Source organism: Salvelinus sp. IW2-2015, linkage group LG15, assembly GCF_002910315.2.
Source record: "Salvelinus sp. IW2-2015 linkage group LG15, ASM291031v2, whole genome shotgun sequence".
NCBI classification, from domain to species: domain Eukaryota; kingdom Metazoa; phylum Chordata; class Actinopteri; order Salmoniformes; family Salmonidae; genus Salvelinus; species Salvelinus sp. IW2-2015.
This window is the reverse complement of record NC_036855.1, coordinates 35,000,368-35,021,921: the sequence shown is the minus strand read 5'-3', so window position 1 is coordinate 35,021,921 and position 21,554 is coordinate 35,000,368. Positions and strand designations below refer to the sequence as shown.

Here is a 21,554-nt window from a genome sequence, read left to right as displayed (position 1 = left end):
TGTATATATACTTTTTTTTCTATTGTGTTATTGACTGTATGTTTTGTTTATTCCATGTGTAACTCTGTGTTGTTGTTTGTCGCACTGCTTTGCTTTATCTTGGCCAGGTCGCAGTTGTAAATGAGAACTTGTTCTCAACCGGCCTACCTGGTTAAATAAAGGTGAAATAAATAAAATAAAATAAACAGTCGAAAAGCAGCATAATAATAATAACAGTAACTACTGAGGGGCAGGCAACGTCTTACGTCACAGAAAGGGATTCATAAACTTGCCCCGTTCACAAACGTCACCAAAGGAAAAACTGAGCAAGAGCGAACAACTGCGCTTCGGATGACACCCTAGCTGGAGAGCAAGGATCAACATAATAAAGCACCGAAAACTAAAACAACCGCAGGGCAGACGATCTCACTGTGCCATTTGGAGATGCTCGCAGTGCATGCATAAAAGCAAGAATGAAGCGCAAAAGCGAAAAGAGGCGACCTGAGTCGATGAAAAAGCGCCGTGCAGCTCAGAGAGAGGAGGCGGAGCTAAAGTCAGATAATCACATTAGTGTATCAGGTAAGAAACTGCGGATGAACCCTTCGTAGCTTGCATTGAGCGAGTTTGGAGCATAGACCGTAGGCTACGCTGGCCTTGCAGTGTCTGAATGCAGATTTTATGATTTAGCTGACTATTAGACTTCCCTGCAGCTTTTTATCTAAAATGGCGACAACATCGGTTCCTAATCATAAGCTACAATATTGACTATGCTACATATGCGTTGTCAGCTACCCCAGTTTATGCATTTTCATACTAGGGTGGCGCACGTCAGTTAAGAACAAATTCTTATTTACAATAACGGCCAAACCCGGAGGACGCTGGGCCAATTGTGCGCCGCCCTATGGGACAATCACGGCCGGTTGTGATACTGCCTGGATTCGAACCAGGATAGGTTCGATAGGCATGATAGGCTAGCCTACAGCCTTGTATAACCAACCAAACATTGTCGTCTGTAGTGACACCTTTAAAACTGAAATGCAGTGCCTTAGACCACTGCGCCACTCGGGAGCCACGGTGCACTACAGTGTATTTATATCATTACCATGTGCGTCAGAGGATGCAGAATTCCTGTTTACCCCAAAAATGAGGATAGGCTACAATACATGCATTTTGACTGATTCAAAAGGCTGATAATGTGGCTGTTTTTATAAACCAAACCACACTTAAGGAAATTGTCTCACTTGTTATTTTAAATTGAGAATGGGCGCGCTTTTTGCACACAAACAATGGGTCTACTGTAGGCTATTTGTCAGGCTACCTCATAATGCATATTAGGCCTGCATGATAGGCTAGCCTACAGCCTTGTATAACCAACCAAACATGTGTCGTTTTGTAATAACTTGGTAAGAAAATGTTTGCAATCAATTCAAACCTTATCGCTTATTCTAACTATCCCTCACTTGAGGACTACAGTGGACGTGTTCCGTCTAAGTAGAAGATGCATTTCTATTGGCCACGCGAATCTATTCTCCTAGCAACGGCTTGGGCATCGTTCCAATTAGAATCTCGAATGTCTTCCCAAGCAGAACTTAATAAAAAATGAGGGAATTCGATTAATATAGCCCGGGCACCCGATACGCGTGTTTTAACAGGGTGAAAGTTGATTGCATTCGTTTTGGAACGGGGCAACCACCCGGGCGTGAACCAGGTGCCCCGTTCAAAGTCCACGGCAAAGTCAGCTCAAAACAAAGGGGACGTAATTAAGCACGATAAGTAACGAGTAGGATGCTGTGTTTTCACATGCAAAAGTGATTGCTTTTGATAAAAACGTATTATCTGGCATTAGTTCTAGTTAGACAATTCAAAGATATAAGCTATTTGATGGAAAATAAATTTATGTTTCTGGACGGTTCGCCATGTTGCATTGTTGACAACATTACCGAGTGGCTCAGATTACTGTGATATTTGAGAAGGGCGCTCCTGCCTCACTGCATTTGCCGTTTACGTCACGGGCCATGGTATGGTGCCCCGTGGTTCAACATAATAGAATCGGCCCAGTCCTGCATTCATAGAAGTAGAATGATTGGCATGCCAACCCTGCAACAGTGTAGCGTTCACCGTTTCCTTGAACCAATAACGTTGCGCGAGAGCATTACATTGTTGCAGTGGGTGGTGCTTATGATTCTATTTCAAACTATTTTTGAGCAGAGTACGTAGCCTGTCTATGCGGCGTGTTATTTTTCGTCGCTAAGCAAGTTGAGGCTTTATTTGTCATATCAGTATATTTTTTTCAACGGAGACAGACACATTTATAGACCTTGCCCAGCAAAGCATTATGCTACTTTAGAAAAATATTTGCTGCACTTTCTATTGGTTTTTGAGTGGTAGAAAATACCATATTTTGCTGTTCGCTACTGTGGGGCGTTTTAGTTTAATGGGATAAAGAAAATAGATTTTCTTTAATGCGTGTGTAGGCCATTGTACTGGAATGTTTTTCAGACGTTTTCGTTATTATTTAGGCGCGTTTATAGTAAGACTGCAGTGAAAACAAGCCGTTCAGCTTGACTTGTAACTAATTGATGGCTAAAGTCGCTATCAGAATGACCGAGGACAATGTCACGAAAAGTATTGAAATCATTAAAGGTAAGTGCTGTTCTGAAAGCAAACCATACCTTGCCTACTGTAAATTGTTGCACTATTGATATCCGTCGGTCGAAACATTTCTGGGGGCAAGGAAATTCAAATTCAAACTGGCATGTGCTATTTGTTTTGCCCGCAAAGTGTGGCACAATTAACAAGCATTCATTTGTAGCTAACGGTACATTGTATGTTTGTTTGATGTCCATAATCAAATCAAATCCATGATGAAACTCAAACAGAATATAATGCAAAATAGTTCTTGATCACTGAACGCCCCCCCCCCCCCCCAAGACCACGMCTGTGTGCCAAAAAAAGCTTTTAAAACCCCCTTCTATTTTTCAGATCAACTGTATTTCGCAGTACTGCAGCAGAAGATAAAAAGCACAGCTGACAGACATTGCTTCTGCATAGATGATGAATTGTCATATGAAAAGTAAGTGCTTTGTCTTACAGGACGTTCATAGGCATATGAGTGATTCCTCACGAAACCAGGTGTGTAGTCATTTCTCCAAACATTTGCAAAACATATTGTTTTGCAACAAAAACTAGCGTTTCTATTGGAAAGGTTCAGCAAACAGGCCGGACCTACCCAAATCTGTCTAATAGAAACAATAGTTTTGGTTGCAGAACTGAACGTTTTGCAACTGTTTGGAGTAATGATTATACCCCAGGACAAAAAAAAGCAGGCTGAGTTTTCCAAAAAGATTCGTAGCACTAAGGATCATCTTGCGTCCATTTAGTTTCAATGGAATGAAGATGATCTACGATGCTTTTGGGAAACCCTGGTTGGATTTGAGATTACTCATGTATTGGAGCCCTGCAAAGTGGTCACCATAGCTGGCACGGCCACAAAGTCATGAAATCAGGTTTTAAATCTTAACCACACTGCTAAGCCTAATCTTAAATTAAGACCAAAAAGCATATTTGTGGTTTCATGAATTTTTACAATATAGACAATTTTGACTTTGCAGCTTAACATATATTTAACATTTGTATGTAAAAGCATAATTGAGAAATAATAAATAAATGTTGGTATATTTGACATTTTGGCCTTACCCAGGCCTCCTGTGTATGACTCCATAATGTTTCATTTGTAGGTGCTACAAAGCAATTATGTAATATGAAGCTTTACTGCTTGCTCTTTTTATTAATGTTTTACATTCGTTTATGAATATTGAAACACACATATGTTTGTGTGTGTACACACACACACTACCAGTCAAAATAAACACCTGTGTGTCACGAGAGAGAGAGGAGCTGAGGATATGTTTATTGTGGAGGTGTCTGCGAGCGTATATGACTGTTCTGGTCTTAAACCATACAAATTATATACTTTTACATTTGAGAAAATAAATGTTTACATACAGTATATGCCAAGTCTACAGAATGAAATGTGAAAGTGGATGGCATTTAATCTAATGTGCTATCTGATATACAGTACCAGTCAAGTTTGGACACACCTACTCATTCAAGGGTTTTTCTTTTTACTATTTTCTAAATTGTAGAATAATAGTGAAGACATCAAAACTATGAAATAACACATATGGAATCATGTAGTAACCAAAAAAGTGTTAAATCAAAATACATTTTAGATGCTTCAAAGTATTCTTTGCCTTGATGACAGCTTTGCACACTCTGCATCTTCTTCATTTTAAGAATGATGGAGGCCACTATGTTCTTGGGGACCTTTTAATGCTACAGAATTGTTTTGGTACCCTTCCCCAGATCTGTGCCTCGACACAATCCTGTCTCGGAGCTTTGACCTCATGGCTTGGTTTTTGCTCTGACATGCACTTGTGAACTGTGGGACCTTATATAGTGTGGCAGACCAGTGGGTTGGGTCAAAACGTTTAGACAGATCAGACACGGACAGAGTAGGATTAGCTCAGTTTCAAAAGGTGTTTATTAAAATAAGTTCAAAAGAAAATAATGGGTCTCCCCCAAGAGACCCTCGCCGGGATACCGTCTTCTAGGTCTTGCTGTATCCTGTGGAGATCAAAAACGGAACTCCCTACTGTTACCTCTGGTACTGTCCCCAACTATACAGTAGTCCTTTCCTCCCCCAGTCTCTCCTCTGTGTGCTGCCCTTCTGGCAGCTTTATGGGACTTGTACAGCTGGTGAGCAAGCCCCTTGATTACTCACCAATCAGCTCTGGCCGGAGAGACCTGGCACGTCCAGCAGATGGAGCCGTCGCCTCGTGATGTATACTCGGTCTGTCACCAGGCCTCGACGAGTCTCCCCCTGGTGGCTTACCTGCTGTACGTCCCCCCCTTAGCTCTGGTCGGGGAGGGGACTGTCATCAGTGCGACGTATGTCTCCCTTCCCGATAAGGCATCCGCGTTTCCATGCTTCGCCCCTGACCTGTGCACAACAGAAAAAGAGAAGCATTGAAGGGACAAGAACCACCTGGTGACCCGATCGTTTGTGTCCATTCCCCTGGCCATCCAGACCAGGGGAGCATGGCCCGTGACCAGGGTGAAGTGGGTACCTAACAGGTAATAATTGAGTGTCCCACTTCACCGCTAGACACTCTTTCTCAACAATAGAGTATTTTTTTCTCTCGGTATCAGCTTTTGGCTGATGTACATGGGGTGCTCCTCCCCATCGTGTATCTGGGAGAGAACGGCCCCTAGTCCCGTATTACATGCATCCGTCTGGACCAACATCGGCACCTGGAAATCGGGCGTTACGAGAATCAGATGGGAGCACAGCGCTTCCTTCAAGCGGCTGAACGCCGCTTCTGTCTCGTCTGTCCATTTCACTGTTTTTGGGAGGCGGGCCCTGGTTAGGTTGATGAGGGGGGAAGCTATAGCCGCAAAGTTGGGGATAAACCGGCTATAGTATCCTGCCAGTCCCAGGAAGGACTTGACCTGTTTCTTGGTGCGTGGAACGGGCCAGTCACGTACCGTGTGACCCTTCCTCTCCTGGGGCTTGACGTTCCCCCGTCCGATCAAATACCCCAGCTAATCCACCTCTTCGAACCCTAGTTTGCATTTCTTGGGGTTCGCGGTCAACCCGGCTTGTCTGAGCGCGTCCAGCACCGCCTGGAGGCGCGTCAGGTGCTCTTCCCAACCTTGGCTGTGGATGATGATATCATCCAAATAGGCCGCTGCGTACTGCTGGTGGGGTCGAAGTACTTTGTTCATCAGTTGCTGGAATCTGGGCGGGGCTCTGTGGAGACCGAACGGGAGCACCCAGTACTGATACAATCCGTCTGGTGTCAAACGCCGTCTTCTCCCAGGAGGAGGCTGCCAACGGTACCTGCCAATATCCTTTGGTCAGGTCAAAAGTGCTGATGTACCGGCCTTTCCCAATCGGTCGATGAGCTCGTCCACTCTCGGCATGAGGTAGGCGTTGAACAAGCTTGTCGTTCACACCCCGGAAATCATTACAGAAGTGCAGGCTACCGTCGGGTTTGGGCACCAACACGATGGGGCTGCACCATGCACTGTGAGACTCTTAAAGCCCCCCCCCATCCTTAGCATAGCCTCCACTTCCTGTTTCACGGCCTTCCTTTGGGCCTCCGGAATCCGATATGGCCTCTTTTGTACCGTTTCCCCAGGTACGGATGTGGTGTTCAATGAGGGTCATGCGGCCCGGCATCTCGGAGAACACCGCCGTGTTCTGATCGACGAGCTCCCTGAGCTCTTGCTTCTGGGCTTGGTCGAGGTCCTCATTGCTCGGGACCACCACTGGTACCGTTTGGGTCCTGACCATAACACGACCAAGGCTGTCCTCTCGTGCCATTTCTTCAACAGGTTCACGTAGTAAATCTGTTGGGGTTTCCATCTCCCCCGGCTGCCGTAAGCGGTAATTGACAGGTCCCAGCTTCTCGATCACCTCGTATGGCACGTGCCATGTTGCCAGGAACTTACTTTCGGCCGTGGGGATTAAGACCAGCACCCTGTCTCCCACCTGTTATTCTCGGGGCTGGGCTCCCCGATTGTAAGCTTGGGTGCGTTGGGCCTTCTCCATATGTTCCCTCACGACTGGCCATATGGCTGTCATCCGCTCCCTCATCATCTCCACGTGCTCTACCACGCTGCGTATTGGGGTCGGTTGGGCTTCCCACACCTCCATGGCGAGGTCCAGTAGGCCTCGTGGCCTCCTCTCATAGAGGAGTTCTAAAGGGGAAAACCCAGTGGAGGACTGGGGTACTTCTCGGATTGAGAACATTAGGTGGGGTAGTAGCTGGTCACAGTTCTTTCCGTCCTGCTCAATGACCTTCCACAGCATTTGTTTGGGTGTTTTATTGAACCACTCGACGAGCCCATCCGTCTGCCAGGTGGAAGACGGAGGTCCGGATCTGCAGGAGAGCACACAAATCTTTCATTAGATGGGACATAAACTCAGTACCTTGGTCTGTCAGGATCTAGTTCGGGATGCCCACCCGGCTAAAGAGGTGGAACAGCTCCCGGGCGATTCCCTTGGATACCACCGCCCGTAAGGGGAATGGCCTCGGGATACCGGGTGGCATAGTCCACTATTACCAGGATGTACCGGTGTCCTCGAGCTGTTTTTACCAGGGGTCCCACTATATCCATGGCGATGCGTTCAAAGGGCACCCCGATGATCGGTAGGGGGACCAGTGGGTTTCGGAAGTGTGCCTTTGGGGCAGTCATTTGACACTCCGGGCAGCTTCGACAGTAATCTTCCACGGCCAGTGGAACCGGGCGGCGATCCGTTCCCGGGTCTTCTCCATTCCCAGGTGTGCACCCAACAGGTGGGTGTGGGCCAGCTGAAGAACGGTTCCCACGTACCGTTGGGGCAGCAACAATACCTCTCGAAGTTCCCAATGTTGGCGTGACATCTGATACAGAAGGTTATTCTTGATTTGGAAATGGGGCTATCGCCAGTCACTCACCCCCGGAAGTAGCTGTCCATCCACCGCTATCACTTGGGCTGCGGCGGCTTTCAAGTTAGGATCCTCCCACTGGGCCATCCGGAATTGTCCCCTCAGTTGGCCCCCAGGGGGTGTCTCGACTGGCCCCTCGAAATTGAGGAGGGGGAGGCTGGGCTCTTCCTCCTGTGGTTCCTCAAGGGGGTTGAGTTCCCACTGAGCCGCATGTTGGGCCCGGATGAACTGAGCTATCAACTCGTCCATGCTCATGCTGCATAAACATAAACCCTGATCTGACCACGTTATCAGAATGCCCGCATTCTCCACCACTTGTGGCAGACCAGGGGGTTGGGTCAAAATGTTTACACAGATCAGACACAGACAGAGTAGGATTAGCTCAGTTTCAAAAGTGTTTATTAAAATAATAGTCCGAAAGAAAAGAATGGGTCTCCCCCAAGAGACCCTCTCCGGGATACCGTCTTCTGGGTCTTGCTGTATCCTGTGGGGATCAAAAACTGAACTCCCTCCTGTTACCTCTGGTACCGTCCCCAACTATACAGGAGTCCTCTCCTCTGTGTTCTGCCCTTCTGGCAAGTTTATGGGACTTGTACAGCTGGTGAGCAATCAGCCCTTGATTACTCACCAATCCCCAATCAGCTCCAATTAGTCCTGGCCGGAGAGCCCATCGAGACCTGGTATGTCCAGCAGATGGAGCCATCGCCTCGTGATGTATACTCCGTCTGTCACCAGGCCTCGACGAGTCTCCCCCTGGTGGCTTACCTGCTGTACGCCACAATAGATAGGTGTGTGCTGTCGTGGCTTTGCTATGCCGGATTAAGTGATATGACATGCTATTCTATAAAATAATTTCTCTGTAATTAATATTACCTGATTGAACTAATCATGTAAATGTAATTAACTAGAATATTCGGGCCTCCACGAAATAATGTTTATAGAGCTGTTATCTTCCGAATAAACTCTTAAAGACCTGGTAATCTTTTACATCAGTAGCGGTCAATTCTTAATCGTCACCTTATTCAGTCTCGTCTGAAGTCGTGGAATTCTTGGTTATCTTCACGAACCCTGGCTAACAAGTTGAATCAGCAATACAAAATTTGGTTTAATTATTAATTTACTAAATACCTAAACAATCACACAGAATTACACATACCCAGGATGGGTCATACATTGATGACTAATTATGTCATAAAAGAAAACGTCCCTAGCGGACGGAACAGATATGATGGCTGGTTACACATAGAAAGGTGGTTGGGTTTTGAATGAAAGCGCGGGAAGACTGGGGAACAAAGGAATTTGGTCTCTGATCAGACCTTGTAAAGCTATGCTATCGTAACTACAGAATCTTATGCATTGTAAATAACCACCCTTTTGGAAAAGGAAAATGCAAGGAATATTTACTCTGAGCTGTGCTTCAATAGGTTGGTCGTAGATGGAAGGCCGTGTTGCCCAACAGAGATCTTCCTGTCCTCTGAAGAATGTATGGTAGAACGGATGCGTTGTAGTAACGTCTTGTGTTTGGTAGAAGAGATACTTTGTCCGTCCCTTCCTACCCCACGTTTACAGCTGCTGCTGCTCACTCAACGGCTAGGAGGTATCACTTCTTTAGTGAATAAGAGTTCAAAGTTCATACCAAGTTGCCATACTTTAAGCTCACGCTGAAGTTGGTTTAGTTCTGTAGATTAGCCCTTTTAAAGTATGGACCGTCGTCCTCGGGAACACAAATGTTACATTTACGTAAAGGGCTTATATAGTGGTGGAGAGAAGGGCGTGTTTCATAGTTTACAAACAATGTCTGTTCGCATGGGCGGGGCCACTGAGTTGAGCCTAGTTCACTTATGAAAACCAATTCTCTCATTTAGAAGCTAAAATTACATTTAATCTTTTCACAAATAGTTTCATATTTAAACATTTAAATTGCACAACAATTCCATGTGAATCTGATAACTTGAATGTGTAGACTTTCCAAGATACAGTTTGTCATCCTATCATCAGTAATAATGTCTCAGATGACAACTGATCTGATATCATATTCTTTAAGTACCAATGCATATTTTCAACTGGTTGGATTACTGAAATATGGTTCTGGTCCCCACCCTTTTGATGTTTTCAGACTCTCTATGTTAACAAAGGGCTTTCCAATAGTAACTCTGTAGAGAGAGAGAGGAAAGGGGGGGGGGGGGGGGTATTTATGGGGGTCATAAACCTGACCAACAGGCCAACGTCATGACAGTGCCCTTCCAAATCATGTCCAATCAATTGAATTTACCACAGGTGGACTTTGTTGTAGAAACATCTCAAGGATGATCAATGGAAACAGGATGCACTTGAGCTCAATTTCGAGTCTCTTAGCAAAAGGTCTGAATACTTATTATGTAAATAAGTTATTTCTGTTTTTTATTTGTAATGTGCAAAAATTTCTAAAATCCTGTTCACTTTGTCATTATGGGGTATTGTGTGTAGATTGAGGGACAAAAAAAATATTTTATACATTTTAGAGTAAGGCTGTAACGTAACAAAATGCAGAAAAAGTCAAGGCGTCTGAATACTTTCTGAATGCACTGTAAGTGTTGAACATTAATGAATAGCAGATGTGGATGTCCAAGTATGAATGTTCATCAGCAAAGAGGATAGTTCACACACAGTGTAACATATGTCACAATATTCATATTTCCGAGCTTGTCTCCACCCATTAGGTCTTCATCTGAGGCTTAGGCCTATTTAGGAGAGCTGATTTATTGATTGTTCAGAACATTGCAGGTCACTCTAAAGAAACTTCGCTTTAACAGTCAACCTGCCTGTGCCTTGTGTTCTCTCTTCTCCAGCTTCTATGCAGACTTTGGCCCGCTCAACCTGGCCATGTTTTATCACTTCTGTTGCAAGCTCACTAAAAAGCTCAAGGTAAAGGAACTCTGTAACCTTACACACACACGGACAGAGGACTTGGTCAATTGATAGTCAACTGTTTTCTCAGCCTAACCAAACAGAAGTTATGTCACACTAGTCAGAAATGGGTAATGTTTGTAGATTATTGAAGAGAATGATGGCAGGGTATTAGAACTCATGATTTTTAGAGCATTGTAGTCTGGTAAACCCAGACTCTTTCGGCAACTTTGATAAAGGGAAGAAACAATTTGGGGTGGGTACTCTTCAGACACACACCTCTCCCAACAAATCTCGAGGTAGACATGCCAGAACTTCGGGATTCGAAACCAAAGTTTGCAGGCAAAACCTTTTGCAGTGGATTTAGTGAAGGTAGTTGATTCAAACTAGCCACTTGCGAAATGCACTCATTAAAAATAACCTCTGTGATCTCCGTCTTGCTAGCTACTATTTAGTATTTTATTCAAGCGAATAAGGTAGTGACGCAGTTCCTCTTTGCCGAACTGAAGTTCTATTGTTAAACTGGAATATTATAAAATTTTGGGAGGAACTCGGGATGTCTAGAGAGACTAAGAGCATTGAGTTCAGAGATCTCCTAATCCAGTCCTGGACACTCAATGATAGTCTGACTTACACCAATAGGCCTAGGCCTGCTATAAGACAAGCTCATATGGAAAAGTTGTGACAAAAGAAAAACCTTTCAATTTATTACTGTTCTGTATGTTGTCAACTTGCTATGTTGTTAGTCTGTCGTAGTCAGGGATCAGGATTGTTTTGTGTAGTGATGTGCAGCGTCAGGTAGCCTAATAGTTAAAAGCATTGGGCCAGTAACCGAAAGGTTGCTGGTTCAAATCCCCGAGCTGAATAGGTGAAAAATCTCTGTGCCCTTGAGCAAGGCACTTAAAGATGCACTATGCAGAAATCACTCCGCCATTTCCTAGTCACTAAAATTCTAATAGTTCGCCTCATTTCAGTTTGTGACAAAACAATCAAGTATAGTGTAGAGAATCATTGTACAGTCTAAACCGCTGTGAAATATATTTTCCATAGCGAAAAATATTATACTTCCAGCTTTTTGAAGCTGGTGTACAAACCCGAAAGTAAAAGACGCAAAAAAGAAACGTAAGAACGGAAAACATAAAATAGCGCACATACAGATCTACCGCTTCGCAGACATGTTTTCAATGAGAATGACAGATCTATAACACACATTTCTATGTGAATTTGGTCGGGTCGCCCAAGAAGTTACATATTGCAACTGTAAGTCACTCTAGATCAGAGCGTCTGCAAAATGACTTAAATGTAATTGGCTAATTGTTATTTTGTTGTCATCTGGAGCAGTCATGCACACTAGCGAAGAAGAAGATAGTCTTCTACACCTGTGGAGATCAAAAGAAACAAGCCAACGCTGCTTATCTTATTGGTTCATATGCAGTAAGTATTTCTCACCCAGCAGAGAAGTCATACTGATTGATAGCCCTGAACCAATGATTGATTGTATGTTACCGGGTAATAAAAGTGCTTGTGAATCTTCATTTTAATGTTGCTGCTGTTCCCCATTAGTAGGTCCTCCGTAATGCTGGCCTGTGTTTGTTTGAAGGTGATGCATCTTCAGAAGACGCCAGAGGAAGCCTACAGTCTACTGGTGTCCAGGAACTCTACCTACTTACCCTTCAGGTAAACACAGACACACAAATGCATGCATACATATACAAACACAGAACTTCTAGAGAGAGAAACTCCTCAAGAGCACACATTAGAAAGTAGTGCCAATCACAATTGATCAACGTCGTATTGTTAATCTTTTATGACCCTGTCTTTATTTAGTCCTTATAAATGTGGTATGAATGCTTTATGCAGATGGATTTGAATAGTTTCTAAATGTAATTGTTTTGTCTGTTTTGAACAGAGATGCCTCTTTTGGAACCTGCATGTACAATCTGAACATTCTAGATTGCCTGTGCGCCGTATACAAGGTACAACGCTTCAGTCAGTCCGATGTTAGTCTAACAAGTTCATCTGCAGCTGCACATTTTATGAAATGTAAAACATTTTGCATAGTGTTCCGTGCTCCAAATGAAATGTACTCCCATAAAATGTATCTCCAGGCTTTGCAGTTTGGCTGGCTTGATTTCTCCCAGTTTGATGTGGAGGAATACGAACATTACGAGGTAAGTTTATCGCTATCGTACTTCAGAATGCAACTTGGGTAAACACAAACGATTCGTAATTGTCTGTCTGTGTTTCTTTGTTGCAGAGAGCAGAAAATGGAGATTTCAACTGGATAATTCCTGGAAAATTCCTAGCGTTCAGCGGTCCTCATCCAAAAAGCAAAATGGAGAACGGTAGGATGAAACCCTCCAGATTAGCTTTCTTCAATCTGAGCTGTAAGGACATGTTTGCATTTTTTATGTTTTAATACCAATGTGGAACACGCTGCCACATTGATCTTTTCCCCACTAAGAATGACTGGCAAATGAACTCCCTTACACTGTGTAGGCTATACTTGCAAAGTGGACATTGAAAACATGACGCATTTCAGTCACAGAACGTTATGAAATGAATGATCATTTTGCAAGCGTACACTTCCCCCCCTACATGCCGTGTACAAAATATATGTGACTTCAGGTGTGCAGAAGTAAAACAATTTCTACAAAATTATTTTGTTCTCTCCAGGTTACCCTCTTCATGCCCCCGAGGCCTACTTTCCTTACTTCACGAAACACAATATCACAACCATCGTCCGTCTCAACAAGAAGATGTATGACGCAAAGCGTTTCACCGACATGGGCTTCGAGCACCACGACCTCTTCTTCGTGGACGGGAGCACGCCAAACGACTCCATCGTCAGGAAGTTCCTCAACATCTGTGAGAACGCAGACGGAGCTATCGCTGTTCACTGCAAAGGTACATTACTTAATTACATTCACGCCTCAGTCCCAAATGAATGGGAAAGATTGGCAGCGTAACTCTGATCAAACACTACATATCCCACTGATCCTAATGTTTTTCAGCTGGTCTGGGTCGAACAGGCACCCTGATAGGCTGCTACATGATGAAGCACTACCGCCTGACTGCGGCTGAGGCCATCGCCTGGATGCGTATCTGCCGGCCCGGATCAGTCATCGGACCACAACAAAACTTTGTGGAAGAGTATGTGTCTGATTTTCTCTAGATTCAATCCATTGTTGTGAAGGCTTTTGCTGTATAGATCAGTGGTCACCAGCTCTAGTCCTGGAGAGCCACAGGCAGACTAGCTCCAACCCAGCACTAACGCACCCAATTCAACTAAGTTTTTCAGTTCTGGGACATCTTGGATTGAGTTGAGTATCAATTGTTGAATCACTATCAAAGATGTTTTGTAGGGAGTTGTACAACTTCAATGCTGTTATCCCGTTATGCTGCAGTAAGCAGAGCAGTCTGTGGTCCGAGGGCGACGTGTTCCGGGAGAAAATGAACGAGCAGGAAAACGGCAAGCTGGCGGTCACCAGGATCCTGTCGGGGGTTGATGACATCACCATCAACGGCAGCAACAAGAACAAGATGTCCAAGAAAGAAGAGGCGGAACTAGTAAGAGTTTTGGAAATCCTCTCTGGTTACTTTGATGTCAAGAAATTGAATAAACCTTAATGTCAAGAAAGGAGGGAGGGAACAGTGAGTTAATGGATTCCTCTGTCTGTGTACCTCATTTTCTTACCATTTGTCATTCATCTCCCTCAGTATAATGACGATGAGGAGATGAACGGCATCACGCAGGGTGATAAACTGCGAGCCCTGAAAAGCAAGAGACAGGCCAGAGCATCCACAGGCTCCCTATCGTAAGTATCCCATCTACCTTCAACTCCCATCATGCATCACACTGACTTTTTTCAGGATACTGAAATAAGTGAACCCCCCCCCCCAATTCCCTGCATTTGGTTGAGTTATCAAATTGATTAATTGGGTTTATTTTGTCCTTAAAGTTCATAGAATTGTAATTAGGGGAGGGGAGTAGGAACAGGCTTTGTAGTCATGTTATCCAAGTCATCCATTGTATTGATGTTCAGAGAAAGTTGAGGTTTCATTAGGATTCTAACTTGAGATCATTTGGTATTGTAGTTTCCTTTTTGGGTGTCATTTCATGCTCCCCCATTCATTCTTGGGTGGCAAGGATTTGATTTTAGCCTAATGATAGTTGGCCCATTATAGGTATATGTACTATGGGTTGTAATACAGGTTTTGGGTTGAAATAACAGTCCACTTGTTGTTCTGTTGGTGCCATGCATTTGGTCTTGTAGTCATCATGGTTTATTTTTCATTGTCTGCCTCAAAACCATATAGTAGCTGCAACTCATGATTCTAACACTGATTGACTATTGTTGATGTTGAGAAAATTGTCTATGTAGAATGACTGAAAGTAGTGTCTTACAAGCCCATATGGGCTGGGCACACTGCGCTATTTTAACGAGCGCCAGATTTACTATTTTAATTGGCGCCATGTTCCACTGAGAATCCAAATGCGAATGTTATGGTTGTGGAACATTTGGTGCCAACATGGAGGACAGTTTGTAGACCTCTGTGAACACCTATGGCTGTGGGTTTTGTTATCCCGTGGCAGGCAGGCGGTAGTATACTGCTGGAGCCTCTTAGGCACCGTGTGGCCAGAATGCTGTCTGGATTGTCTGCCTTTCAAAATGTAGCAGAGAGAGCAAGACAGAGAGGGGGGAAAAAACTGAGAGAAAAACTGAGAGAGGAAGTGAGGTTTTGTATCATGGAGGTAAGTGCATGTCACTTCTTGTCTGACTAGCTTCCTCTTCCTGTTTAAATGGTCGCCATGCCAATGGATGTATGGCTTTTGAGTGACTGCGGTACGATAAGGTATCCTGTGGGTGGATAATGTGATGAATGATTTTGGTCACCTGCTCGGGCACGTGCTGCTTTGATATGCACAGGCTAGCAAGGGTGAGAACTGGGAATCTCCAGTAGACAGGGATTCCCAAGGACTGCTCATACTATTGATTGAGACAGCTGCTCAACAGAATGTGGTTTCTCCATCGTCACGGATACAGCGATATGCTCTGAGATTGGCCGTTCATGGAAGCCCAAACCTTGCCCTCCTATTATTTAACTCCAGCATAGTCTAGCTACCATTTAGTTTTTCTCTGTGAAAGGGACTGAAATGGATAATGCAACATTGACTGTGGGCACGTGTGATCTATTTTTACCTCCTATGCATGACAACAACAAAAAAGCATGATTTAACCTTTTGAACATGCATGGCCTCTGTATTGTACCTAATATGTTGTAAGTGTTGGGCCAGGTTGAATGTAAAATGGCTGTTCTTTTTCCATTGTGTTAGTGACTGGGTCAGTGCCTGCCCACTGTCCAAGCCTTGCTTCTTCCTGCCTAAAAATCCTCTTCTCTACTGAACCAAACCCACATTTATCTTGCAAGAATCCCTCATTGACTCTTGTCGTAGTAAGGGTCCAATCACCATAGGCCACTTTCATCAGCCTATTGTATTCATGTCTTGAGAATGATTATTGCTAATTATTTTCATGAAAGTCTCAGTTTCTTTCCGCCAGTATCTTCCACGGGCACAGTTAGACTCAGATTATGTTCTAGATTCCAGAGTGTATCCTCCACATGATTGTCAAATGCCCTGGGTGTTCACTGTGAGAACACTCGTCGAGACGACATTTGGGCTTCTGGACTAAGAGGTGTATAAGCCAAGTTATTTTTAGGTGATGTATTTACACAGTCAAACCCACATTGTGTGAAGCTTTTCTTCAGTTGTCTAGGCCTGTGGAGGTGCCTTTGTTCTTGCAGCGTGTCCTTGATTGCCTTCTCCATTGAAGTCAGTCTTTTAGAGTAAACTGGAAGCAAGCTTTGGTGTTTCCTTACTGATTCTCAATGTTGAACCATACTTAGGCCTATAACTGCGCAAACAACGGAGATGGTAGACTCTGAAATGCGCCACTAGACCACCATTTGGGAAACAGTTTTAGCATGCTGCGGAAAACAAGTTGTGTAAAATCAATGCAAGAACTTGGGAGGTGGTGAGACTTGAATTGGTGAACTTAGCAGGTACCTTTTCTGCTATGGTGAAAAGACTACTTTACTTTTTATTTTATAGCCTGGGTGCCTAACTGTTTCAGCATTTAATAATGCCACTTTGCTGCCTTGTCAATCAAGATAACAACCAGTTGGCTGAAGTGGAAAGGGTCTGGCGCCCAGGCTACAGGCTAGTGGATATGTACAGTAGGACTCAGGACGGGGCGTTGCTGTTGGCTATGCCTGACCCAGTTCCAGTGGAAAAAAGAACGAGTGAGATTCTCTCCTCTGGATGTCTCTCTGGCTATCCTTCTTTCTGTCATGTTTTTGTTTCTGTTCTGTTTGGATGTTTTCCCCCTCCTCCTTTAGATGGTTGATAGCCATGCTGCTCTCGTCCCTGTGTAGCCTTGCCCTGTGGTGGATTGTGTATGGCTTCCCTTCTTCCATCCTGCATTTCTGTATAGACGGGTTAGGATTTCACTGAGCTCTCCTGTCCGCCCGTCCCCCAAACTCTTCCCCCTTCCGGAGTCTAACTGAGAATGCTGTAAGTGTATCCCTTCCTTTATTTACCCCCTCCACACCAGTTTATGTGCCTGGCCCTGTCTCCCGCCCCCCATCCTCACCTCACTTTACACTTCTTCTAAACCGGCTACACGTTTGTCACCCCCTGGCTGCAAAGGAAGTTTATGTTTTTGAAAATGAGGAGGGCAGGAATCACATTTCGATGGTCTGTTATTTATAACGCTGTGTCCTCCTTGGCTGACAATGATTGTCCTGAGTTTAACTTTAAGTATGGCAAGTAATAACCATAGCCTTTACATTTCACTCCTTGAATCTCTGTTTTGGAATAATGGTTCCCTTCGCTGCAACGCCAATGTAAATCCCTTCCACCCAACACTGAATGTTGCACTTCAATTAATTGATCAAAGGAGATATTTATCAAATTAATAATTAAGTGCTCTAATACATCAACTAGCTTTATATTTGACCTCTCAGACCTCCAGAACCTGAGGAAACAACAATGCTTTTATTGCCTCACATTCCGCTCGCATTTGCGTCAAACTTTTAAAGTTGGGGATAACTAATTTGAACCTCTCAGGGCCTTAGGTTAATGAACGAAGGTTCCATTGCATTACAAGAATAATTAAATGTACATGGATCAATGATCTTAGAATTCTGGAATATTCTGTAGTTGCTGCCTGTTTGCTCTCTCCCTCCCACCTTCAGTCTTTGCATCTCCAAGCTGTGGTCTCAATCTCCTCCTGTCTTTCCCCCTCACTTGCTGTTGGTGTTGAAATATTGTGTTTGTGTTTATTTACAGACAAGAAGAGAACAAGATTCACACCAGGTCCTCATCGCAGTCTTTAAGGTACTTAAACACATCCTGAATGTCTCACACACTCACTTTCTACACACACACACACACACCCATTGAGGACGTTGAGCTTCACCATTAAAGTGTGNCCCCCCCTGTCCACCATCCCGTCCACCATCCTCACCTTTCTTTACACTTCTAAATATCCTTCAGAGTTCTGGTGCAAGTTTTGTCACACCCTGGCTGCAACTGACTTTTTTTTGCAAACGAGGAGAGTAGGGATCACATTTCTGTGATGTGTTACTTAGCCTTTGTCAGTCTTGGAAAGTTTTGGAAATGCCTTTTTTTGCTTTTTAACTTCAAGCACTGCCAGTAATAACCACTTCCTGCTTATATATTTCACTCTTTGAATCTCTGTTTTGGAATAATTTTACCAGTAGCTGCATATCAGCAAAGCCAATGCAAATCACTCCCACCCCAACTGAATAGTGCGCTTAAAGCAGTCAGTGAAAACAGATATTGATCCAATTCCTAATTTAAGTGCTACAACCAGCTTATATTTGACCTCTGGCAAGCCTCCAGCACCTGAATAACCAACAAAGTGCTTCTATTGCCTCACATTCAACTTTGCATCAAACTCTGAGCCAAAGTTCCTCTGAGCCATGAGTAAATTAATGCTCAACATCTTAGAATGTTCTGGATTATTCTGCGGCTGCTGCCTGTTTGCTCTCTCTCTCTCTCTCTCTCTGTCTCTGCATCTCCAAGCTGTGTGGTCTCAATCTCCTCCTGTCTGTCTTTCTCCCTCCCTTGCTGTTGATGTTGAAATATGGTGTGTGTTTGTGTGTTTACAGACAAGAAGAAAAAAACATCCACAGCAGGTCATCGCAGTCTTTAAGGTACTTAAACGCTTCCTGATTGAGAACTCAACTAGACCGATTGTCCGGCTGCACAGTATGGGGCCGTTTGTTCACTTGCTGTCGGCGTGGTGTGTTAAAGGGACCCCCCACCGGTGGCAACTGAAGGCCATCATGTTCGCCCGTTTCTACGTGTAGCATCGGTTTGCAAATTACGGCCGGCACTCTGTTCAGACGGGCTAAGTACTCTCGGCCGGCAGGCGCTTGACAATCCTACCAGTCTGTCCGTTCTCTAAGTATGTGATCTCTCTCTGCTCCAGGATTCTCCTTCAGTCCAGTGGGCAGAGCTGTAAAGCTGTGGTGAACCCCTCCCATCTCCCTGATGCCTCTGAGAAAAGGAAGAGAACCAGAACCTCACTGCCTGCCAATAGTGTGGGGGGCAGGTTAGTGTCAAGGTCTCCAATAAGCCGTGCTATTGAATTCCAACTAGTACTTTCATCGACAGCAGTGCAATATTAATGTGAAAGTCTGTATACGGTGTGGGTAACTCAAGTTAGGATTTGTCAGAGGTAATGCTGATAGTTTAGTTTATTCTATTTCTCATATTTGTTAGCTGAATATTCTGTAAAATGTTTGAAGGTTATATTTACTCAGTCATACAGAAAAGAGTTAACACAAGTGTGTGAAGTAAACTGGACAGAATGAGCTGTAGCCATACATGGTTTATGATGACTCGATGAACCCCTTCCCTCCTCCGTCAGCTCCCTGTGCCACTCCAGACTAGCCAGGTCTCTAGACAGCATGCATGTAGTCGCCAGTGACAGAGAGCCAGTGTGCCGTGAGCCCAGTGGCTGCCGTAGAGACACAGTCAACCTGCCCAACATAAACATGCTGCAGGCCCCTCGGAAGGCAAGCCCCTCCTCAACCTTTTCTCTGGGCTCAACCTCACTCTCTCCTACTCTGCGGGTCCCCCACACACCAAGGGTCTGCCTAACTTGACATTTCATATGAGCAAACGCCTTCTATATCTGTTTGTAGGCTTCCGACACTCCGGCTCAAGCAATTGAACAGTCTCTCCAGCTTTTTACACTCCCTACGTCTTTTTGCATGTCCTACTGGAATGGATGATTCAGGAGTATGACTGGCTATCACTTCTCTGGACTTTTACTGCTCACACTGTGTCTCCTTGCTTTCAGACCCCGACAACCTTTTGTTGGCTGTTGGCGATTCTGCTGAGAAGTCATTGGGGAATCAATCATATAACCCTTTCATTTTTCTTTCACCCTTTTTTACTTTTTAATTTCACTCCTAACAGACGCACTGTGTCCAGAAGACGGAGAACTCAATGCTCTTTACAATCAATGCGCTTAACGAGACTATGGTATCCATTTCCCTTTTCTATCCCTTTTTGTATGGCTCATTGCTCTGCTATGCTGTTGTGTGTCTCTAGACAACCTGCACTCTTAATTGCCCACATCTCTAAGTCCTTTATAAGATTAGAATAGACAGACTGCATGCATAGTAAAGTCTTGCATATTGTGTTTTTGTAACCCCTCTTTAGGGTCTTTAATGAATAGAAGACATTGTAGTATCGTTGAGAAGTTGCGGTGTATTATCTGAATGTCCCATTTCTCTCTGCCTGGGTGTAATTGTGTGCTTTTTCTCCCTTCAGTCACTCCATACCAAAAGCTAGAGCTCCTCTACTGCGCTGAGCCTGGGGTCCCGGAATTCTAAAAGAGTTCTACAGGAGTCCAGTCTACCCCACAGCTCCTGAAAATTTAGATTTTGTTTTCATTTCTTAAAAGGGACTGGGTGTATTTTTCTTGAACCAGTCCAGTCGATTTTTGATAAAGGGATGATGTTCGATGAGGAAATGATGCATCTGATTGTGAATGGGAAGAACGAGTTATCAGATATGATTGAAGATGTAAACCATGTTTGGTTGGTTTGGAATTAATTTGCCAAATCTCTTTATCAAAAGGCACGTCTTTTATTATATATTTCACTGTTTATCATGGAACAAAATTTAAAAAAGGTTGTGTGCATCTTAAAATGAAACCCTGTTCTCTATACACTAGTCCTGGCCATAAGTAGTGGAAATAGTGTTCCATTTCACACATTCGTTGCCTGCTTGTTTACATACTAGTAGAGGGTTGCCATAGCAATCCAGACTGATCCTGAACCATCAGACTGTCAATCTGCTTGTTGGTGAAGGTCCTTCAGAGGTAGGCACCGTCCACTTTTCTTAACCTTTTGTATGATCTAGGTCAGGTCATGTCCAGCTGTTTGGAAGTTGAGGTGTTTTGTAGATGAAATCATTTGTGAAAAGCTCATGTCGGCCCTCTTGAACATGCACCATGTCTACTCTAGGGGGTATGCTCTTTGGGGAGCATCTTTCAGAATGTTATAGACAGATATGTCATGCACAGAAGTAATACAATGCCACCCTCTTTTCAATAATCGATGGTTTGTCCAGAGTTGTAAATCCTCATTTCGCTTGTTGTATTTCACTTGGCTCTATTCAATCCGTATTGCGGAAGTTCAACGTTCCCGCTCGATTGAAATTGAATGGCAACGTTCCCGCGTTAGCAGAGACTGCGTTCACGGTCAACTCTGCATATGTCCGTTCAATCAGAAATGATCTTTACATTTCTAGCGCTTCAGCGACGCAGACTGAATAGCACCCTTAATATGCTCCAGCTTTCTTTCATTCTCCAGTGACGCTTCCAGTCGGTTGTCTTTTTTGTTGTTGAGCTGCTGTACTTAAACTGTAAATAAGTCAACATTTTGATATACTGAAAAATGTATTTGTACTTTGTAAATATTTTTGTACTTGTTATGATCAACCACGCTATCAATTGTAATCAGTCTTGCATACAAAATGGTCTTAAAGGGGCCTCATCTCATTTGTGATGATCGTGCATTATATATCTGCTTGGAGCACATGGAGTATACCAGCTTTCTAAAATAAAATGCCACCAATTATACTGA

The 21,554-nt window shown here is 44.0% G+C and overlaps 1 protein-coding gene across 12 annotated transcripts; it reads left to right on the top strand.

Annotated features, from left to right (window-relative positions):
- Positions 1-284: 284 nt before the first annotated feature.
- Positions 285-21,554, top strand: LOC111974755 (dual specificity protein phosphatase CDC14A). 12 transcript variants are annotated; one of them, XR_002878718.1, is made up of 16 exons: positions 285-558; positions 2,962-3,052; positions 10,304-10,379; positions 11,703-11,795; positions 11,962-12,038; positions 12,271-12,337; positions 12,470-12,532; positions 12,619-12,706; positions 13,038-13,268; positions 13,376-13,514; positions 13,769-13,931; positions 14,082-14,179; positions 18,561-18,605; positions 18,884-19,006; positions 19,325-19,944; positions 20,236-20,269. XR_002878718.1 is itself a non-coding variant. In XM_024002733.1 (16 exons), exons 1-16 carry the CDS (start codon positions 453-455, stop codon positions 20,273-20,275), a joined length of 1,566 nt encoding a protein of 521 aa, XP_023858501.1. In that variant the 5' UTR covers positions 285-452; the 3' UTR covers positions 20,276-21,554. The 12 variants fall into 12 exon arrangements, 8 of the variants coding, with proteins under 8 accessions (XP_023858501.1, XP_023858500.1, XP_023858502.1 ...); XM_024002733.1 differs by having other exon boundaries at positions 19,879-19,944; positions 20,236-21,554; XM_024002732.1 differs by having other exon boundaries at positions 19,325-19,472; positions 20,236-21,554.